This window comes from Heterodontus francisci, chromosome 11 (assembly GCF_036365525.1).
Source record: "Heterodontus francisci isolate sHetFra1 chromosome 11, sHetFra1.hap1, whole genome shotgun sequence".
Lineage (NCBI taxonomy): Eukaryota > Metazoa > Chordata > Chondrichthyes > Heterodontiformes > Heterodontidae > Heterodontus > Heterodontus francisci.
In genome coordinates, this window is record NC_090381.1 from 83,811,721 (window position 1) to 83,833,749 (window position 22,029).

The 22,029-nt window shown below is 42.7% G+C and overlaps 1 protein-coding gene across 1 annotated transcript in view; it reads left to right on the forward strand.

Moving 5' to 3' along the window:
• LOC137375040 (ATP-binding cassette sub-family C member 5-like) overlaps positions 1-22,029 on the forward strand; it is a 184,189-nt gene that overhangs the window by 107,590 nt on the left and 54,570 nt on the right. Inside the window, exons 18-19 of the mRNA XM_068041664.1 lie at positions 14,121-14,305; positions 21,137-21,283. Coding sequence (XP_067897765.1) covers positions 14,121-14,305; positions 21,137-21,283 — 332 coding nt within the window. The remainder of the gene's footprint in view (positions 1-14,120; positions 14,306-21,136; positions 21,284-22,029) is intronic.

Genomic DNA, 22,029 nt, shown 5'->3' on the forward strand with positions numbered 1-22,029 from the left:
TAAGAAACAGTTGTAAAGAGAAAAGTCATTTCCCCCAGTTAACTGGTTTTTGAATGTATATGTGTGTGCATGAGAATTAGGAAGAATAAGGAGTTGTAACTTTTTTTAATATATAGATTTATCTCATTAGTGTTTAAGATTTTGTTTGTTAACAAATAGTTAATTTTGTTAATAAAAGCAAAATACTGCAGATGCTGGAAATCTGAAATAAAAACAAGAAATGCTGGAAATACTCAGCAGGTCTGGCAGCATCTGTGGAGAGAGAAGCAGAGTTAAAGTTTCTGGTCAGTGACCCTTCTTCAGAACTAGCAGATCTGCTAATTCTGACGAAGGGTCACTGACCTGAAACGTTAACTCTGCTTCCCTCTCCACAGATGCTGCCAGACCTGCTGAGTATTTCCAGCATTTCTTGTTTTTATTTCAGTTAATTTTGTTGTTGTTTAAAGAAACCTGGTTTAATGTGCTTTACTCTGGGGGACAAATGGAGTGTTTAATTTGTTTATTTCCCGGTAGGTGGGAAACTTTACTAATATGTTGTAACCTGTGGAATAGTGGGACTGAATTAACAGTGCATTACTCTGGCCTAGGTCGTAACAGCCTTTTCGAAAAGTCAAGTACCCTGGAATATTTAGTTCCCAACCTTGGTACCATGCAATCACTTCTCTGTGCTGGCTATTAGATCAAACCCACTTACCCCTATTTGTGCCATTAATTCATCTATTTTGTTACGAATGGTTCGTGCATCCCAAAAAAACGTCTTTGACTTTAACTTTTTCCTGATTTGATCATCTTCACTGCATTATTACCATTATACTTTTTGTCCCTTCCTGTCGTACGCTGCTGTTTCTGAAAATGCTACATTGCTCTGTGGCCTTTAATTTTCCCTTACTATTTGTAAATATCCCCTCACTTGAACTTTCACCCTTTTTTCTAGTTTAAACCCTATCTACAGCCCTAGTTATGCAATTTGCCAAGTAACTGGAGGTAAGTGCTAAAGGCATTATTCACATTCTAGTTGGCAGATGTACTGAAGTCATACTAAAACCGATGCAGATTCCATTGTAGTTAGGCAATGCAACATATTCACTTAACTTCTATATCATGATGTAGCTCAGCTAAGTTGTAATCTTGGGATGTTTTCTTCCTAGAGACTGTAAACTAGAGCAATGTTCTTGTCAAGACCTATCTCTTGTGAATTATCATAGCTCCACCTATTGGTATAATTGTTTTCTGTTGGTGACAACTATGGTGATTAGTACGAGAAATGACTTAATTTAGAACTCTGAATACTCTGGAAATAGAGCACAGGAGACAAAGTATTACTCTTCGCCAAATAGGGACTGAGGACGTGATGGCAGAGCTACTAAACATGAATGGATCTCTTTTTACTTTGAATAGTCACACAGAGTGATGTAAATTGAGTGCATCGTAAACAGTGTAAAAGTTAAAAATTTGCTGCGAGTGGGAATTCTTTGATAAGTAGTGGGTGAGTATATCTCAAACTCAAAATTTAGTTTAATATTTTGCATTTAACTTCAAACATCAAAAGATAGAAGAAAATGCACATTAATTAACAGAAACTGCCATTTCAGTGGCATTTAACTATCAATCAGCTGTAAATGATTGCCTAAATGAGTGCTAATTACCGAACAAGAAACTGAATGAGCATGTAACTGGGTGTGGCTCGAAAATGTGTATAAAAGTAAACCATATCTGCAGGCGCATAGTGGTCGCAAATAGAATGCATCATAAACAGAGTGTAAATGTTGAAAATTTGGTGAGGGTGGGAATTCAGGGGATGAGGGGGACGGAGATGCTGCTTTTTGCCTCCAGTACTTGTAGTGTGGTTATTGTAAGCTTGAGGCAATAATTATTTAAAATTTTTGTCCATTGTTTTTGTGCTTAGTGCAAGTTAGTGTCTAGAAAAAGCTAAAACATAGATGTAAATAATATAAATAATCTAGACCAAGATATGGCAGAGCAGGTTGTGTCTGGACTGCAGTATGTGGGAGCTTTACAGTGGATATGGCTGTCTCGAATCTCACCGACGGAGTCATTGAACTGGATTACGAGTTGGAGGCACTCTGACAAATAAGGGAGGGGGAGAAGTTTGTTCCAGACCTTAGTCATACCTCGTAGAGGTCCAGGTTCAGAATGGGGTCGGTGTGACTGAAAGTGCGCAGAGTAGGGGAAACCCGTTTGAAGTAGCGAATGAGAATCCACAGAAATTGTATCCAGCAGGGTACAATATGCTTTCTACCTGTAATGATGAGGATGAAGACTGTTGGAAGGACATCCTGAATGCTAACCATGGCACCTTGGAGCAGGAGCCTGTCCAATGCAGGGAGCGGAAAGAGGAGGTGGGTAAATGTAATGTAAGGATTCAAGAATTAAGGGGACAAATAGCATCCTGGTAAGCGGGATCGAGAGTCTCGATATCGAGATATGTTGTCTACCTGGTGCTGGGGTGAGGGACATCTGAAAATGACTTGAAAGGATATTGTGGGGTGGTGTGAGGGAGCATCCAGTTGTTGAAATCCATTTTGAGACCAACAACGTAGGAAAGAGTAGGCAAGCAGTCCTGTTTGGAGAGTACTGGAAACTAGGAGCTAAATTAAAGAATAGGACCTCAAGAGTTGTAATCTCTCGATTATTACTCGAGGCACGTACAAATTGGTATAGGGATAAGCAGATTAGGCAGGTGAACACATAGCTGAAGGAGTGGTGAGGAAAAAGATGTTCCATTTCATGGGACACTGGCAGCAGTAGTGAAGCAGGAAGGAACTGCATTGTTGGAACGGGGTCCACCTCAGCCAGGGTCCCAGCAAAAAGGATAGAGTGATCATGAGGACATTAAACTAGTAAATGGGGGCTTGGGGAAGGGTCTCTAGTGGAAAAAGTCACAAAAATAATAGTTCAGAAACAAACGAGGGGGAAGAAAGTAACAGTCAGAAATTGTGCTTTAGGCACTACAGCTAAAGAGAAAATTAAAAGACACAAAGTAATTAAACTAAAAGAAAGAGATAGAAACATAGAAAAATAGGAGCAGGAGTAGGTCATTCGGCCCTTCAAGCCTGCACCGCCATTCAATACGATCATGGCTGATTATCCAAACTCGGTACCCTGTACCCACTTTCTCCCCATATCCCTTGATCCCTTTAGCCCCAAGAACTATACCTGACACTTGCTTGAATATATTTAATGATTTGGCCTCAACTGCTTTCTGTGGTAGAGAATTTCACAGGTTCACCACTCTCTGGGTGAAGAAATCCCTCCTCATCTCAGATAAGGCTTATCCCTTATCCTTAGACTGTGACCCCTGGTTCTGGACTCCCCTGCCATCGGGAACTTCCTTTCTGCATCTAGTTTGTCCAGTCCTGTCAGAATTTTGTAGGTTTCTATGAGATCCCCTCTCATTCTTCTAAACTCTAGTGAATGCAAACGTAATCAACCCAATCTCTCTTCATACATCAGTCCTGCCATCCCAGGAATCAGTCTGGTGAGAAGCGTGTGAGTATAACATTTGAGCACAAGGACAGGTTCGGGCATGTGACCCAAATGTGTTCCATATCCGATCACCAAGTACAAGAAACAAATTGAATGAATTGCAGGCGCAAATTCAGGAGGGTATGACGTGGTAGCCATTACTGAGACATGGCTGCAACACAGTCAGGGCTGGGAACTAAATATACCAGGTTACAAGGTCTACAGCAAAGGTAGAGAAAATGGTAGTGGAGGGAGAAGTAGCCTTAGTGATTAAGGTTGAAACCACTTCATTGATGAGAGCGGGTATAACCGGACATATGAAGGTAATGGTGACTTTGTGGGTAGAATAAAAAATAGGAAAGGATTTAAAACTGGTGGGAGTTCTGCACAGGCCTCCTGGTACCAGCTGTGAAGTGGTAGATTGTATAAATGCAAAGATTAGATAAGCATGTGGTAAAGACAGAGTGGTTTTAATGGACTATTTTAACTTTCATATAGATTGGGATAAGCAGACTAGCATATGTCAGAAAGGTGGTGAATTTTTTGACTGTGTCCTGGATAATATTCTACAGCACTGTCTCCTAGAACCAACAGGGGGCAAACCATACTAGATTTAGTAATGAATAATGAGCCAGATTTAGTTAACAGCCTATTTATCTAATAGTGATCATAATATGATTGAGTTCAGCTTAGTGTTATGATCAAGGCGGGAGGAGTGCACTGTTTATTCTAGTTCCAGTTCTCCACAGGTCACAACATATATTTAAGTTTTTTCCTACTTACCAATACAGTAAATCACAGATTTTATTTTTATCCCAAAATATAACACACCAACCAGGTTTCTTGAATGATAATTTTGTTGTTTATAAATTATAAAACAAGATCTAACCAGTAATGAAGCAAAGCACAAACACACAGATTGAAATATAAAAGTTCCCTGTTTATCTTAGCCCCTCTCTTTCACACACACATATACACCGGTTAAACGGAAAAATAAAGGGATTTTTGTTTTTAAGAGTTCCGTTATAGACAAAAAAACATTTGGGCTGAATACTTGCTCATTCTTCAAGAAACAGCAGATGAGATATGTTGTGTTCCAAAACTGGCATACAGTCTGGCCTCCGAGCACACGTAGACGGGTCACTGGAAGGTGACAGAGAGAAAAGTAAAATGCAAGGGCCCAGAATGTGTAGTTGTTATAACGGTGAAACTATCAGCATTCACCATCATTACTATATAAAATTGACAGCAACTCCTGACGTTCGCGCATGCACAACTAAACATGGAAATTCTTCAGCTGCAGTCAGTAACACCCTGCTGCTCCACAGGGTGAGTTGTTGCAGTTTTTGCAAATGCAATCAGCGCAAAATCAATGATTTGATGTGAACTTCAACTTTTTATGCACTATTCTCGCTGTTAAAGCCATTGAAAAAGTTATGCCTTTGTTGGATGAAGTGTAATGAGTTTTTAGTGGTGTACTGAGTTGTAATTACTGCCGAACAACCTCTCTGACCCTCAAAAACTAATTTTAAAAGGTTAGTGTCATTCCCTCCATTCCATGATAAAAATTCCTTAGATTTTTAAAAAGAGTTTATATGTCCCAATCTTTATTTTGCTCTCTGAAATGATTAAAAGGTGAATGATAATCAGTGCTTTTTACTTCCTGGTTTGCTGTTTGTGAGAATTATTCAAGTCTGATTGGCTGCTCAGCTTGCTTGATGACATCACTGTTCCTGGATGCCAGAGATTCAGAGTAGATAGCGCCAGAATGAAAATGACATCCTAAAAGGGGAAAAATGGCACCATATAACCCACTAAATCTTTCTGGAAAGCTTTTTTAAAGGCCATCAACAAGTGCCATCCTGTCATCACTGACTGCAAAATCCAGGCCAAGGTCTTGTGCCATTTTATTGCCTGCCTGGTTATGGTTTTGACTGATCTCATGACCTGCTTCATTACATCTCTCTAAACAACCACTTAAAGCAACTGACTAAAATTAGTGAGGGGAAAAACCTCTTCTTTTTAAATCTTTGAAATTTCTAATTCCTTTCATCTGTATCAGCTGGACAGATAGCTTGATACACTGTGGCTAGCCATCTGCAAATCTCAAGTTTTTGCAGGACTCTAACAACTGAAAGTAAGAAAAGCAAAGTTCATTCATTGTTCATGGTGTTGTTTTGTACTATTCAGTACAAATTATTAAAGGTTCCTCAATCACTAAAACAATTTAATTGACAGTGATTTAATTGATACAGCCACAATTGTTTAACCACGAGTCTGCTGCTATTCACTTTGCAAACATCTTCAGCAATATTTCTACATAGTTACTGGAGATATTTCTTGCTACCTAACAAATTTCTCTGACAACTCCAGTCTGTTTTGCACAATATGGGCTGGATTTTGTGCTGCAGGCGAGTAATTCACCTCCTGTCCCCCTAAAGCCTGTCCACCATCTACAAGCAACAAGTCAGGAGTGTGATGGAATACTCTGCACTTGCTTTGATGGGTGCAGCTCCAACAAAACTCAAGAAGTTCAACACCATCCAGGATAAAGCAGACCACTTGATTGGCACCCCATTCACCACCTTCAACATTCACTGCCTTCACCACCGATGCACTGCAGCAACTCACCAAGGCTCCTGTGACAGCACTTTCCAAACCCACGGTCTCTACCACCAAGAAAGTTCAGGGGGAGGGGCTCCCAGGGGGGTCCTCTGCATGGGCACACCTTCTGCAAGTTCCCCTCCAAGCCCCACATCATCCTGATTTGGAACTGCTGTTCCTTCGCTGTCGCTGTGTCAAAATTCTGGAACTCCCTTCCTAACAGCACTGGTGGTGTACCTACACCCGAAGGACTGCTGCAGTTCAAGAAGGCAGCTCACCACCGCCTTCTGAAGGGCAATAAATGCTGTCCTAGTCAGCGACGCGCACGTCCCATGCACACATTTTTTTTAAAATGGCGGGTCTCCTGGCAACAGGCTGAAAAGGTGGGGTTCTGCCTATTCGTGCCGCCCCCACCTCCAGGAGCGAGCCTCAAGTCTTTTTGAATCAATGTTTTAGGAGGCGGATCCCCATCCCTTTAAAGACTTTAAAGGGAATGGGATCCTGCATCCAAGAGCTGCCAGCCAATCAGACGGCTGGCAGCTCAGCAGTACGACAGTGCCACCAAAAGTGGAGGCCATTGCCAGTACTGCAGTACTGTTGGTACTCAGTCCAGGGGGAGGGGCTCCCAGGGGGGTCCTCTGGGCCACGAATTGCCCATGGAGGAGGGACCCCCACCCCAAAGTGAGAGCGGCTCATTTTACAAGGCATCCTCCCCACTTGGCAGAGGCCCCCATCCATTGCTAAGATCCCAGCAGTGGCAGGAAGAGACCCTTAATTGGCTGTTAGTAGGTCACTCAATTGGCCTCTGGGTGGGAAGGCTATTGGCCTATCCTGTCCCCGGAAAGATCACAGTTATTTTCAGGCGGTGTTGAGAATTAATTGAGCAGGCTTTTCTTCAAAGACAGGAGATGAGATGTTTTGACACTGTGGACTTCTCAGGGTCTTTTAGAGAGATGCTGGAAAGATGAGCTGGGTTATGGTCTTCTTTCCTTCCTTGGAGATTCTCTTCTCTCCTTGGATGTTTTCTTCCTTTTTATACATTTCAACCCCAACTCAAAACAATTCAAAAGCAAATTGGGACAAAGAACGTGCGCACCCTCATGGACAACGCCACAGTCGACAAACTTGAGAGAAGAACTGCTCTTGTCACGAGAGAGTTGGCTAGGAACAACGTCCAGATCGCGCCACTTAGCAATACTTGCCTACCTGAGGAGTATCAGTTTAAGGAAATTGGCGCAGGTTGCACATTCTTTTGGAATGGCCATGGAAAAGAAGAATGACATGAAGCTGGTGTAGGCTTTGCTGTTATGAACCATCTTGTCAGGAAGTTGACTTACCTTCCCAAAGGTGTTAATGATTGTCTGGTGTTTAAACTCCCCCTCTGCACAGCAACAGACAAGCAACTCTCATTAGTGTGTCTGGCTCTACCATGAACAACCCAGATAAATTTTATGATGACCTCTACTTCTTGATTGCTGCTGTGCCAAAGTCAGACAAGCTAAATGTTCTTGGTGACATCAACATAAGAGTTGGTGCAGATCACCAAGCATGGAAAGGAGTCATTGGAAAAAATGGGGTTGACCGTTGTAACAGCAATGGTCTCCTCTTGCTGAATATGTGTGTTGAGCATAAGCTCGTAATCACCAGCACAATTTTCCACCTCACTAATCACAACAGGACATCTTGAATGCACCCCCGTTCCATACATTAGCATCTAATCGACTATGTCATCACCAGGCAGAGGGATAGGTGGGATGTGCGTGTAATGAAAGCCATGTGCAGCGCTGACTGCTAAACTGACAACTGTTTTATCATTTCAAAGCCAAGCATCAAGATCCATCCCCGTGACGCCCCCAGGGCATGAAGGTCCAGAAGCGTCTCAGTGTATCAAGGCTCAAACAGGCAGTCGTGAAGGAATTTCCCTCAGAGAAACTCAAGAGTCGCCTGTGTGCAGCGAAAATGGACGCTCATTGCTTTGAGGATGACTAGGTGACCTTCAGGGATATAGTGTACTCCAGTGTTCTCGAGGTCCTTGGCCCTACCCCTCTAAAGTATCAAGATTGTTTTCACCGAACCAGTGAGGTGATCCAGAAACGACTGGAGGAGAAACATCGCCTCTATTGGGCTTACCTCAGTAACAAGTCATCACTATCCAAGCACAATGCCGACCGAAGCATCTGCAGGACTGTCCAATGCAAGCTCAGAGAGATGCAAGACATTGACCCCTACCCCACCTCGCCAGGGCCTAGCAGATTGTCCCTGGCTAGGCCTGAAACCCCACTCACCTTTATGGAGGCCGATGTCCATGGCCCTCTTCTGGCTGGGTGCTATCCCAACAGTGGCCACTGCATCTGGTGGCGCTGTTAGCCATACAGCACAGAAACAGGCCCTTCGGCACATCGTGTCTGTGCTGGCCATCAAGTACCTAACTATTCTAATCCCATTTTCTAGTACTTGGCCCATAGCCTTGTATGCTGTGGCGTTTCATGTGCTCATCAAAATACTTGTTAAATGGTGTGAGGGTTCCTGCCTCTACCACCTCTTCAGGCAGTGTGTTCCAGCTAGGACTGAGGAGCCTGATTGGCCGGCAGCTCTTGGAGGCAGGTCCTCTGCCTCAGTGGGGTGGAAGTCCCACTTGGGGCCAATTAAGGGCCTGGGCCATGTAAAATTAACGCATGGCTTCCAGGCCCGGAGGAGGCGGGCTCACCCCCAACTTTTTGGCTGGTGGGCAGGGCCTTCGCTCCAATGTAAAATTCCAGCCCACATCCTCAATCGGCCTCAATCCATCAATGGATGAAGAAACAATCAACAGGCTACCACAGATTGGCATTAACTGTTCTCTTGATTTCCCTCCCACGCTGTCAAATGAGAAAAGCTATGAAATTCCTGTCTAGCAGCAGCTCCAGGAGCTGATGCTATCCCAGCTGAAGTTTACAAGGCTGGAGGTCAAAGCCTGCTCAAGAAGCTCACTGAACCCCTTCAATCTATGTGGGAGCAAGAAACCATCCTAAAAGAATACAAAGATGTCGCCATTGTCCACCTGTACAAGTGGGATCTACTTGCCAATCTTGTAACAATCGCAGAGGATCTCGCTCCTCTCCATCGCCTGCAGAATATTTGCCAGAATCCTTGTGAACTGCTTATTGCAACATCTTGACCAGGATCTGCTGCCAGAAAGTTGGTCCGATTTCAGAACAGGTCGTGGAACCACTGATATGGTGTTTGCAGTTAGACAGCTCCAGGAACAATGCCAAGAGAGGAACATGGACCTTTGCACCACGTTTGTTGACCAAGGCCTTCGACGCAGTCAGTCATGAGGGCCTTTGGAAGATAATGGAGAAACTCATCACAATGGTTTAACAGTTCCCTGATGCCATGCGTGCGCGTGTCCTGGATGATGGTAACTCTCCTGACCCATTCCCAGTCACTAATGGAGTTACGCAGCGCTGCTTGCACATACCAACCCTCTTGCGCATGTTTTTCTCCACCATGCTGTCCAACACCTTCCATGATGGTGATCCTGGCATTGAAATAAGATATCACATGGCCGGAAGCTGCTCAATCTGAGAAGACTCCAGGCAGAATCCAAGGTCTCTCAGGACATACTTCGCAATTTCCTGTTTGCCATTGACTGCAGTAGTTGCTGGTTCAGAGCTGGACATGAAATGTAGCATGGACTATACTTCAATACATGTGACAAGTTCGGCCTAACAATCAGCGCAAATAAAAACAGAAGTAATGTACTAGCCTGCTCCAGGAAAGCTGTACCTCAAGCCCAAGGTTTCAGTCTATGACCAGAACCTGTCAGCAGCAGATAAGTTAACATATCTTGGCAGCACACTCTCTCAAGTTGTCTATATCGATGTTGAGACACATGTAAGAATTGCCAAAGTGAGTGTAGCCTTTGGCAGACTTTGAACATCAGTTTGGGAACAAAGAGGAGTAAGTCTGCCCACCAAGCTGAAAGTCTATTGAGCAATCGTCTTCCCCACTCTGCTAGACACATGTGAGATTTGGACTCGAGCTGCCTTTGGAAGCTTCTGAAGATCAGATGGCAGGACAAAATACTAGAAACTGAAGTGCTCACCCAAGCTGGCTTGCCAAGCATCCACATCATATTGAGCCAGTCACACTGAGTTCGGCTGGTCACAATTCGGTTAGGTTTACCTTAGCGATGGGCAGGGACAGGTATATACCGCAGGGCAAGAATTATAGCTGGGGGAAAGGAAATTATGATGCGATTAGGCAAGATTTAGGATGCGTAGGATGGGGAAGGAAACTGCAAGGGATGGGCACAATCGAAATGTGGAGCTTATTCAAGGAGCAGCTACTGCGTGTCCTTGATAAGTATGTACCTGTCAGGCAGGGAGGAAGTTGTCGAGCGAGGGAGCCGTGGTTTACTGAAGAAGTTGAAGCGCTTATCAAGAGGAAGAAGAAGGTTTATGTTAGGATGAGACGTGAAGGCTCAGTTAGGGCGCTTGAGAGTTACAAGCCAGCCAGGAAGGATCTAAAGGGAGAACTAAGAAGAGCAAGGAGAGGACACGAGAAGTCATTGGCGGATAGGATCAAGGAAAACCCTAAGGCTTTCTATAGGTATATCAGGAATATGCCTGTGTGGAGTTTGCAAGTTCTCCCTGTGTCTGCGTGGGTTTTCTCCGGGTGCTCCGGTTTCCTCCCACAAGCCAAAAGACTTGCAGGTTGGTAGGTAAATTGGCCATTATAAATTGTCACTAGAATAGGTAGGTGGTAGGGAAATACAGGGGCAGGTGGGGATGTTTGGTAGGAATATGGGATTAGTGTAGGATTAGCATAAATGGGTGGTTGATGGTCGGCACAGACTCGGTGGGCCGAAGGGCCTGTTTCAGTGCTGTATCTCTAATCTAATCTAATCTAATCTAATCTAAAAGAATGACTAGAGTTAGATTAGGGCCAATCAAGGATAGTAGTGGGAAGTTGTGTGTGGAATCAGAGGAGATAGGGGAAGCGTTAAATGAATATTTTTCGTCAGTATTTACAATAGAGAAAGAAAATGTTGTCGAGGAGAATACTGAGATTCAGACTACTAGGCTAGATGGGATTGAGGTTCACAAGGAGGAGGTGTTAGCAATTTTGGAAAGTGTGAAAATAGATAAGTTCCCTGGGCCAGATAGGATTTATCCTAGGATTCTCTGGGAAGCCAGGGAGGAGATTGCAGAGCCTTTGTCCTTGATCTTTATGTCGTCATTGTCGACAGGAATAGTGCCGGAAGACTGGAGGATAGCAAATGTTGTCCCCTTGTTCAAGAAGGGGAGTAGAGACAGCCCTGGTAATTATAGACCTGTGAGCCTTACTTCGGTTGTGGGTAAAATGTTGGAAAAGGTTATAAGAGACAGGATTTATAATCATCTTGAAAAGAATAAGTTCATTAGCGATAGTCAGCACGGTTTTGTGAAGGGTAGGTCGTGCCTCACAAACCTTATTGAGTTTTTCGAGAAGGTAACCAAACAGGTGGATGAGGGTAAAGCAGTGGATGTGGTGTATATGGATTTCAGTAAGGCGTTTGATAAGGTTCCCCACGGTAGGCTATTGCAGAAAATACGGAAGTATGGGGTTGAAGGTGATTTAGAGCTTTGGATCAGAAATTGGCTAGCTGAAAGAAGACAGAGGGTGGTGGTTGATGGCAAATGTTCATCCTGGAGTTTAGTTACTAGTGGTGTACCGCAAGGATCTGTTTTGGGGCCACTGCTGTTTGTCATTTTTATAAATGACCTGGAAGAGGGTGTAGAAGGGTGGGTTAGTAAATTTGCGGATGACACGAAGGTCGGTGGAGTTCTGGATAGTGCCGAAGGATGTTGTAGGATACAGAGGGACATAAATAGGCTGCAGAGCTGGGCTGAGAGATGGCAAATGGAGTTTAATGCGGAAAAGTGTGAGGTGATTCACTTTGGAAGGAGTAACAGGAATGCAGAGTACTGGGCTAATGGGAAGATTCTTGGTAGTGTAGATGAACAGAGAGATCTTGGTGTCCAGGTACATAAATCCCTGAAAGTTGCTACCCAGGTTAATAGGGCTGTTAAGAAGGCATATGGTGTGTTAGCTTTTATTAGTAGGGGGATCGAGTTTCGGAGCCACGATGTCATGCTGCAGCTGTACAAAACTCTGGTGAGACCGCACCTGGAGTATTGCGTGCAGTTCTGGTCTACGCATTATAGGAAGGATGTGGAAGCTTTGGAAAGGGTGCAGAGGAGATTTACTAGGATGTTGCCTGGTATGGAGGGAAGGTCTTACGAGGAAAGGCTGAGGGACTTGAGGTTGTTTTCGTTGGAGAGAAGGAGGAGGAGAGGTGACTTAATAGAGACATATAAGATAATCAGAGGGTTAGATAGGGTGGATAGTGAGAGTCTTTTTCCTCGGATGGTGATGGCAAACACGAGGGGACATAGCTTTAAGTTGAGGGGTGATAGATATAGGACAGATGTTAGAGGTAGTTTCTTTACTCAGAGAGTAGTAAGGGCGTGGAACGCCCTGCCTGCAACAGTAGTAGACTCTCCAACTTTAAGGGCATTTAAATGGTCATTGGATAGACATATGGATGAAAATGGAATAGTGTAGGTCAGATGGTTTCACAGGTCGGCGCAACATCGAGGGCCAAAGGGCCTGTACTGCGCTGTAATGTTCTAATTCTAATGTAGCCAGAATGCCTGACACTGACTTACCAAAGCAAATCTTCTATGGAGAGCTTGAGTCTGGGGTGCGCTCTCATGGTGGGCAAAGGAAGCCATACAAGAACACTGTGAAGGCTTCGCTTAAGAGTTTTGATATCAACCCTGAGTCCTGGGAGAAGCTCACCCAGGATTGCTGCACATGGCACAGCCAAATAAAAAAGGGTGTAACCTCCTTCGAAAGCAAGTGCATATCAGAGGCAGAGAGAAAATGCAAGGAGAAGAAATCCCGAGCCAGCAGCTCATCCAAAGCTCAATTGCCTCATTTGCAACAGAACCTTCTGGGTGCAGATCGGCCTCAGCAGTCACCGATGCACCCACTGGAACCTGACCAAACACCCCAGATGATGGACATGGTTATCTTCACCTTGAAGGACGAACAACATATGGGTAATCTGTAGCAACTCCAGGAATCAAATACAAAACACTATGTCAGTTTACTGGTTATATCTCATGCATGCATGCATGTGACTTTGGAAGGCAGTAGAATGACACTTCACTAAATTTGTAAACAAGGTTATAAAATGGTAATAAAAGCAAAATACTGCAGATGCTGGAAATCTGAAATAAAAACAAATGTTGGAAATACTCAACAGGTCTGGCAGCATCTGTGGAGAGAGAAGCAGAGTTAACATTTCAGGTCAGTGACCCTTCGTCAGAACTCCGATGAAGGGTCACTGACCTGAAACGTTAACTCTGCTTCTCTCTCCACAGATGCTGCTAGACCTGCTGAGTATTTCCAGCATTTCTTGTTTTTATTATATAAAATGGTAAACTAGTTTAATAAAGCTATTAATTGATAAGCAACCAGAAACGGCTTTCATGTTCATTTGCAGCAGTTACAAGTACTTGCAATATGAAAATTCGCAGGGCATTTTGTTGCTTATTGTGCCTAGAGTCTCTTTCTTTACCTTAATTATCTATTTCATGGCTTCAGATGCATTGCACAATCTTAAGACAGACTGAGAAGTAAGTTTTTTGAAGAATAACCAGAATGAAAGTAATTTAAGTGTGTATTTCAAATTACGTATTGCGATCGACATTAAGAATGAAGTTGATATATCATGGTTAGAAGCATTTCATTTTCTGCCCAAATTTAATCTGTTGGGATTATTCATGGTTTAAAATAATAATGTAGGAACGAAGGCTGTGTCGGAATGCACAAAATTTTTTAAGCTCTTCTGCTGATTGAAATTTGTTGCCTTTTTGATCAGCGATAATTTCACAAAGAATATATATTATGTTTTATAAAGCTTTTTAAGATGACAGTATGTTGGTACGATGTTTAATAGTGGGTCATGTATGTGTTTTCTTTTATTCTGTTTATAGATCAGCTTGTACACACAGAGGATAAAGGGAAAGGCTCTGTACTGTGGTCTGTGTATGGAGTATACATCCAGGCAGCAGGAGGCCCTCTTGCATTTTTCCTTGTGATGATCCTTTTTGTCCTGAATGTAGGAAGCATTGCCTTTAACAACTGGTGGCTTAGTTACTGGATCAAAGCAGGCAATGGGGTAAGAATTGGGACTACATTATCTTAAAGAAAATATATAGTCATTTTGAATAACTTCAACATTACAGCTTTAAAATGAAATAATTTTCAAACCTCAACATTTTTCAGTTAGCTTTTCTTCTAGTGGTAAACTCTATTCCGTAAACCTCCAAATTCAAATCAATAGCCTGAATAGGGGGAAAAAACTAAATTATTGCCTCTCCAGAACCTTCTTGCACAGGGACCATTAAAGCATGGCAACTTGCCCCAGTCCCTATTGCATGAAAGATCACAACCTGAAATTAGAGTTCATTTATTTTTTCCCATCGTCAGCAACAGTTTATTCTTTTTCACTACTTGGTTCTTCAACAGTTAAATTGAATGAAAAGATTTTTTTTCAATTTAGCGAACTCTTTACAAAGATTTGCAAGCGTGCTTCTGACTTCTCGTATAAAGTCAGCCTTTGGAATGGGAACTATGGACTTATTTTCACATTATTCATTTTGGTCTTCTCATTAGTCTTTTAAGTTACTGATAGATGAATAGGAAGAGGATGATATGTCATTAAACTACAAAGATTAGTGAATTCGGCTCACTATCAAATGTAATAAGACAGAGAAAACCAAGTTCATTCCTAAAAATTCTTTGCATTTGAGGGATTTCCACTTTATGCCCCTTTAAAATGTAAGGTGAAGGATTTCTATTCTGTTTAATGTTTTTGATCCTGTCATTTGTGATAGAGTTATGCAGCACAGAAACAGGCCCTTCGGCCCATCGTGTCTGTGCCGGCCATCAAGCACCTAACTATTCTAATCCCATTTTTCAGCACTTGGCCTGCAGCCTTGTATGCGATGGCATTTCAAGTGCTCATCTGAATACTTTTTTTGAGTAAGTGACAAAGATGATTGATGAAGGAAGGGCAGTGGATGTTGTCTATATGGATTTCAGTAAAGCCTTTGACAAGGTCCCTCATGGCAGACTGGTACAGAAGGTGAAGTCACACGGGATCAGAGGTGAGCTGGCAAGGTGGATACAGAACTGGCTCTGTCATCGAAGACAGAGGGTAGCAGTGGAAGGGTGCTTTTCTGAATGGAGGGATGTGACTAGTGGTGTTCCGCAGGGATCAGTGCTGGGACCTTTGCTCTTTGTAGTATATATAAATGATTTGGATAGTAATGAGGATTGTCAGAGGATACAGCAGGATATAGATCGGTTGGAGACTTGGGCGGAGAAATGGCAGATGGAGTTTAATCCGGACAAATGTGAGGTAATGCATTTTGGAAGATCTAATGCAGGTGGGAAGAATACAGTAAATGGCAGAATGGGCGGCGCAGTGGTTAGCACCGCAGCCTCACAGCTCCAGCGACCCGGGTTCAATTCTGGGTACTGCCTGTGTGGAGTTTGCAAGTTCTCCCTGTGTCTGCATGGGTTTCCTCCGGGTGCTCCGGTTTCCTCCCACATGCCAAAGACTTGCAGGTTGATAGGGAAATTGGCCATTATAAATTGCACTAGTATAGGTAGGTGGTAGGGAAATATAGGGACAGGTGGGGATGTGGTAGGAATATGGAAATTAGTGTAGGATTAGTATAAATGGGTGGTTGATGGTCGGCACAGACTCGGTGGGCCGAAGGGCCTGTTTCAGTGCTGTATCTTTAAATACATAAATAAGTATTGACAGGCAGAGAGATATGGGCATACAGGTCCACAGGTCACTGAAAGTGGCAACGCAGGTGGATAAGGTAGTCAAGAAGGCATACAGCATGCTTGCCTTCATCGGTCGGGGCATAGAGTATAAAAATTGGCAAGACATGCTGCAGCTGTACAGAACTTTAGTTCGGCCACACTTAGAATATTGCGTGCAATTCTGGTCACCACACTACCAGAAGGACGTGGAGGCTTTGGAGAGGGTACAGAAGAGGTTTACCAGGATGTTGCCTGGTCTGGAGGGCATTAGCTATGAGGAGAGGTTGGATAAACTCGGATTGTTTTCACTGGAACGACGGAGGTGGAGGGGCGACATGATAGAGGTTTACAAAGTTCTAAGCGGCATGGACAGAGTGATAGTCAGAAGCTTTTTCCCAGGGTGGAAGAGTCAGTTACTAGGGGTCATAGGTTTAAGGTGCGAGGGGCAAAGTTTAGAGGGGATGTGCGAGGCAAGTTCTTTACACAGAGGGTGGTGAGTGCCTGGAACTTGCTGCCGGGGGAGGTGGTGGAAGCAGGTACGATAATGACGTTTAAGAGGCATCTTGACAAATACATGAATAGGATGGGAATAGAGGGATACGGTCCCTGGAAGTGCAGAAGGTTTTAGTTTAGGCAGGCATCAAGATCGGCGCAGGCTTGGAGGGCCGAATGGCCATTCCTGTGCTGTACTGTTCTTCTTTCTTTGTCTGATGTAGACTTTCCTACAAGTAGCTGCTCCCAGTCCACTTTGGCCGGATCCTGTTTTATCATAATGAAATCTGCCTTCCCCCAATTCAGTACCTTTTATTTCTGGTCCATCTTTGTCCTTTTCCATAACTACCTTAAATCATAGAGTTATGCTCACTATCCCCGAAATGCACCCCCACTGACACTTCTACCACTTGTCCGGCTTCATTCCCTAGGATTAGGTCCAGTACTGCCCCTTCTCTTGTAGGACTTTCTACGTGCTGGCTCAAAAAGCTCTCCTGTATGCACTTTAAGAATTCCGCCCCCTTTAAGCCTTTTGCACTGAGACTATCCCAGTTGATACTGGGGAAGTTGAAATCCCTACTATTATTATCCTATTATTTTTACACCTCTCTGAGATTTGCCTACTTATCTACTCCTCTATCTCTTCCTGACTGTTTGGAGGCATGTAATACACTCCCAGTTATGTGATTGCCCCCTTTTTGTTTTTAAGTTGTACCCATATGGCCTCATTTGAGGAGCCTTCTAAGACATCATCCCTCCTTACTGCAGTAATTGACTCCTTGATCAACAGTGCAATGCCACCTTCTCTTTTACCCCCTCCCATGTCTCGCCTGTAGATTCTATACCCTGGAATATTGAGCTGCCAGTCCTGCCCCTCCCTCAACCATGTCTCTGTGATAGCAATAATATCATAATCCCATGTGCTAATCATCGCCCACAATTCATCTGCCTTACTAGTAAGACTCCTTGCATTAAATTAGATGCAATTCAGCCTTGCATTTTTCACTTGTGACTTTACAGGTCTATATTTGCTCTGCCTTCCAGACTGACTCAGTTTCTCTTTTATATTTGACTGTGCATCACCCCCGACTGTACCTCCACTCTGTATCCCATCGCCCTTCCAAATTAGTTTAAACTAGCAACCCCAACAGCACTAGCAAACCTCCCAGCAAGGATGTTGGTCCCGTTCCAGTTCAGGTGCAACCCGTCCAACTTGTCCAGGTCGTACTTTTGCCAGAAACAGACCCAGTGATCCAGGAAACTAAAACCCTCCCTCTCGCACCATCTCCTCAGCCACGCATTCATCTGCTCTATCTTTCTATTCCTATACTCAGTAGCACGCGCACCGGGAGTAATCCAGAGATTACAACCTTTGAGGTCCTGCTTTTTAATCTGCTACCTAGCTCCCTAAATTCTTGTTACAGGACCTCATCCCTCTTTCTACCTATGTTATTGGTACCGATGTGTACCACGGCCTTTGACTGTTCACCCTCCCCCTTCAGAATGTCCTGCAGCTGTTCCGTGACATCCTTGACCCGAGCACCAGGGAGGCAACATACCATCCTGGAGTCACGTTTGCGGCCACAGAAACACTTATCTGTACCTCTTATGATAGAATCCCCTATCACGATAGCTCTTCCACTCCTTTTCCTGTGCAGCTGAGCCACCTGTGGTGCCACCGACTTTGTGATATTTGAGTGTATTTTGATGCTTCTGAGTGTTGAATGATTTCCAGACTGTTAGTTATGTCTTGGCTGGTTCATCATGATGCACTATGCCTATTATATCTTAACTTATTATACCTTAACTTGTGATAAAATCTCTCATAATAATGGAAAACTTGTGGATCTGGTTTGGGTCAGAAACAAACTGAAGTTGTCGTAATTGTCCACCTGACCTTGCCTGACATGTAACTGTTGCGTTTCTCTCTTGATCCCTAACCATATATTACTTAAATTGCTTTTGGCATTGCATTTCTTTCAAAAGTCTATTTTTTTTTTTTCATTTCACCCACTTCTCAATTGTCTAACTGGCATGTATTTCAAATATGTGCTTAAAAATATTGCTTTTTCTAACTACATGAATTAAAAAAAGGACTTGCATCTATTTAGTGCCTTTTCCAAACCGCAAGGCATTCCAAAGCACTTCTGCAACTGGTTAGGTACTTTTGAAGTCTTGTTGCTATTTCAGTGTAGGTAATGTGGAAGCTAATTTACACACAGCAAGCTCCTACAAACAGCAGTGAAATAAATTACCAGGTCCTTTGTTCAAGGTGTTGGTTGAGAGATAAATGTTGGCCAGAGAGAACTCTCTACTCCTCTTCACTTGATACATGGGACTAACGATGATCATACATACGTTTGATAACGTGTAATCTCTTGTGACAAATTGTTGTGGAAATTTGTTGGTAAATAGTGCCTTGGTAAATAGATACCAAATAAATTCTTCAACATCCACGTGTCTACTGAATTACCTGAAACTCATTCAAATATAAACATTTCTTTGTGAGTTGAAAGCAGCTAACTGACAGTGACCCATTTCTGGCCAAATTTACTGTTTAGTGTTTTGAAAATCTAGGAGCATTTATAATAGGCCATTTAGCCAATCAGCTGCGCCTTTTCCATAATAGTGTTTTCCCTGTTACGGACTCTACCTCACTGACTTAATTACATTGTGTTGAGATGGAACCTAGTATTTGATTAGCTTTATTGCTGACAAGACTTTCAGTGAATCATCAATAAATCATTTTTTATTTTTGTTAATGAATGCTGCTTCTTTATGTGCACTTTTGAAAGTTTCTTTGGAATCTGCTTCCACCACTCTTTGAGGTCGTGCATTCCAGTTCTTAACAACTCTCTATGGGGGTTGGGGAGGTGGGGATTTTTCCTCATATCCCCTCTCGTTCTTTTGACAATTATTTTAAAGCTGTGATGTTTGGTGACTGCCTCACTTGCCAGATGAAGCAATTTCTCTCTACTTGCTCTATGGAAGCTCCTCATAATTTTGAATACTTCTATTAGGTCTCCCTTGAACTTCTCTGCTTTAAGGAGAACAATCTCCACATAACTGAAGTCCATAGTTCCTAATTACCCTTTTCTGTACCCTCTCAAAGGCCTTGACACCCTTTCTACCTGTACAGAATTGTACATAATTCTTCAGCTGAGGCATAACCAGTGATTTATAAAGCTTTAGCGTGATTTTATATTCAGTGCCCCTATTTACAAAGCCCAGTATTCCATATGCTTTCTTAGCAAACTTACCAACTTGCTCTGTCACCTTCAGTGATGTGTATATATGCACCCCCAGTTCCCTCTGCTCTTGCACCCCTGTCAGAATAGTACCATTTAGATTATATTGCTTGTCCATGTTGTTCCTCTAAAAGTGTATCACTTCACACTTAAATTGCATCTGCCATATCTGACCATTTCATCAGACTGTCTATATCCTTCTGAAGCCTGCTACTATCCTGCTGACTATTTTGACAAGTTTTGTATCAAGCACAAACTTCAAAATTGTACTCTTTATACCCAAGTGCCGATTATTTATATATAACAAGCAAAGCAGTGGTTGTAGTATAACCTCAAGGGGGACCCCACTGTGTACTTTTCTTTAGTCAAAAAGATATCCGTTCAACACTACTGTCTGTCTCCTATTCCTTGTTGAATTTCATACTTAAGTTATCACCATCCCTTCAACATCATGTACTTCTATCTTTGGAATATGTCTGTTATGTGGTACTTTATCAAATGCCTTTTGAAAGTACATGTATATGTCCAAAGCACTATCTTCACCAACCCTCTGTTACATCATCAAAGAACTCAATCAGGTTAGTCAGACACTATTTGCTTTTAATAAATTGTGCTGGCTGTTCCATTTTTTAACCCACACCACTGACTTCTCTCACAATCATCCCTCAAAGTTGCATAAATATTAACTGTATGGTATGTTTCAAACAATGTCAGGACTTGCGGGAAAAGAGCTATGAAATGTACTGCTGTATGACATTCAGACCCTCCATTCATGATCAATGTGTGCATGGAAACATAAGAATATAAGAAATAGGAACGAGAGTAGCCATTTGGCCCCTTGAGCCTGCGCTGCCATTCAATATGGTCATGGCTGATCTGATCATGGTCTCAACTGCACTTTCCTGACTGCCACCCCCCCCCCCCCCCCCCCCCCCCATAAGCATTGACTCCCTTGTAGATCAAAAATCTGTTTAAGTCAGTCTTGAGTATATTCAATGATCCAGCTACCACTGCTCTCTGAGTTAAAGAATTTCAAAGATAACGAACCTGTGAGAGAAGAAGTTCCTCCTGTTATTCTGAAACTGTGTCCCCTAGTTCTAGATTCCCCCACGAGGGGAAAACTCCTACCTGTCAAGCCCCTCAAAATCTTATGTTCCAATAAGATCACCTCTCATTCTTCTAAATGCCAGTGATTTTAGGTCCAACCTTCTCACCCCTTCCTCATAAGGCAACCACTTCATCCCAGGAATCAACCTAGTCAAGCCTCTTGCTTTAGATTGAGGCAAGAAGGTGTGATCACCAAATGGTATTTGCAACTCAATTTATACAAAATTAAAATAAACTATGAAGGCGTTCATTCTAGGATTAGAGTATTGTACTATTCCTGATGGGTTTTCAAAATTCTGATGGTTATTTTCACTTTCTTCCAGAATACGTCTGTGACTTTGGGGAATGGAACGTATGTGGGCCAGAACATGAAGGACAATCCACATATGCATTATTATGCAGGGATCTATGCACTTTCTATGGCAGTAATTCTGATTATAAAGGCAGTCCGTGGTATTGTATTTGTTAAGGTATAGTAATATGAATTTACAACTTTAAGGAGAAGTACAAAACGCTTTCAATTTTATAGAAGAAACTTTGTTACTCAAGAATTTTGATCATTATTTTTTAAATATCTGTTGGCATCAAGGGCCTTTGGTTGATTCTTCAAGATACATCCAAGAGCACCTACATAGTAAACAGTGATGTTGTCTTTGGATTGATTGTCTTCTGGTTGATGAATACTGCAGTCACAATCACCTGTAACTTCTTTAGTTAAGCATCTTGCTAATGTAACCAACAAGACCATCGGTAGTCAATCTTGAACACATTATTATTGGGTTGATTTTGTGATCAGCGGTGACTTGAATGATTTACTGATTTTGTGGGGGGGGGGGGTGACCTAATACTAAATCTTTTCACATCAGGAAGTTAACAGGTTAATTGTTATTGCAAATGATGTTTGTGTGTGTGTGTGTGTTTTTGTTTTGCCATTTCTTCTAATTCTCAGTCATACAGGATATTTGAAAGGAGACCACATTATTGATTCTATTAACCTTGTATTGAACTGAAGTTGTGCTTCAGAGTCCATTAGTTCAGTTATGTCCTACAGAGACTAACTTCTCTTTGACCAGATTCTTCATTTAGAGCTGATAAGCTACTGTTTGATAGTCTCGCTACTGAGAAATGGCAGTTCTTGGCTCTAGTTGATTGTTTCCTTAGTAAAGGAAAATTAAATGACTTCCAGAAAACTCCAGTAATGGGATATACATCTGAA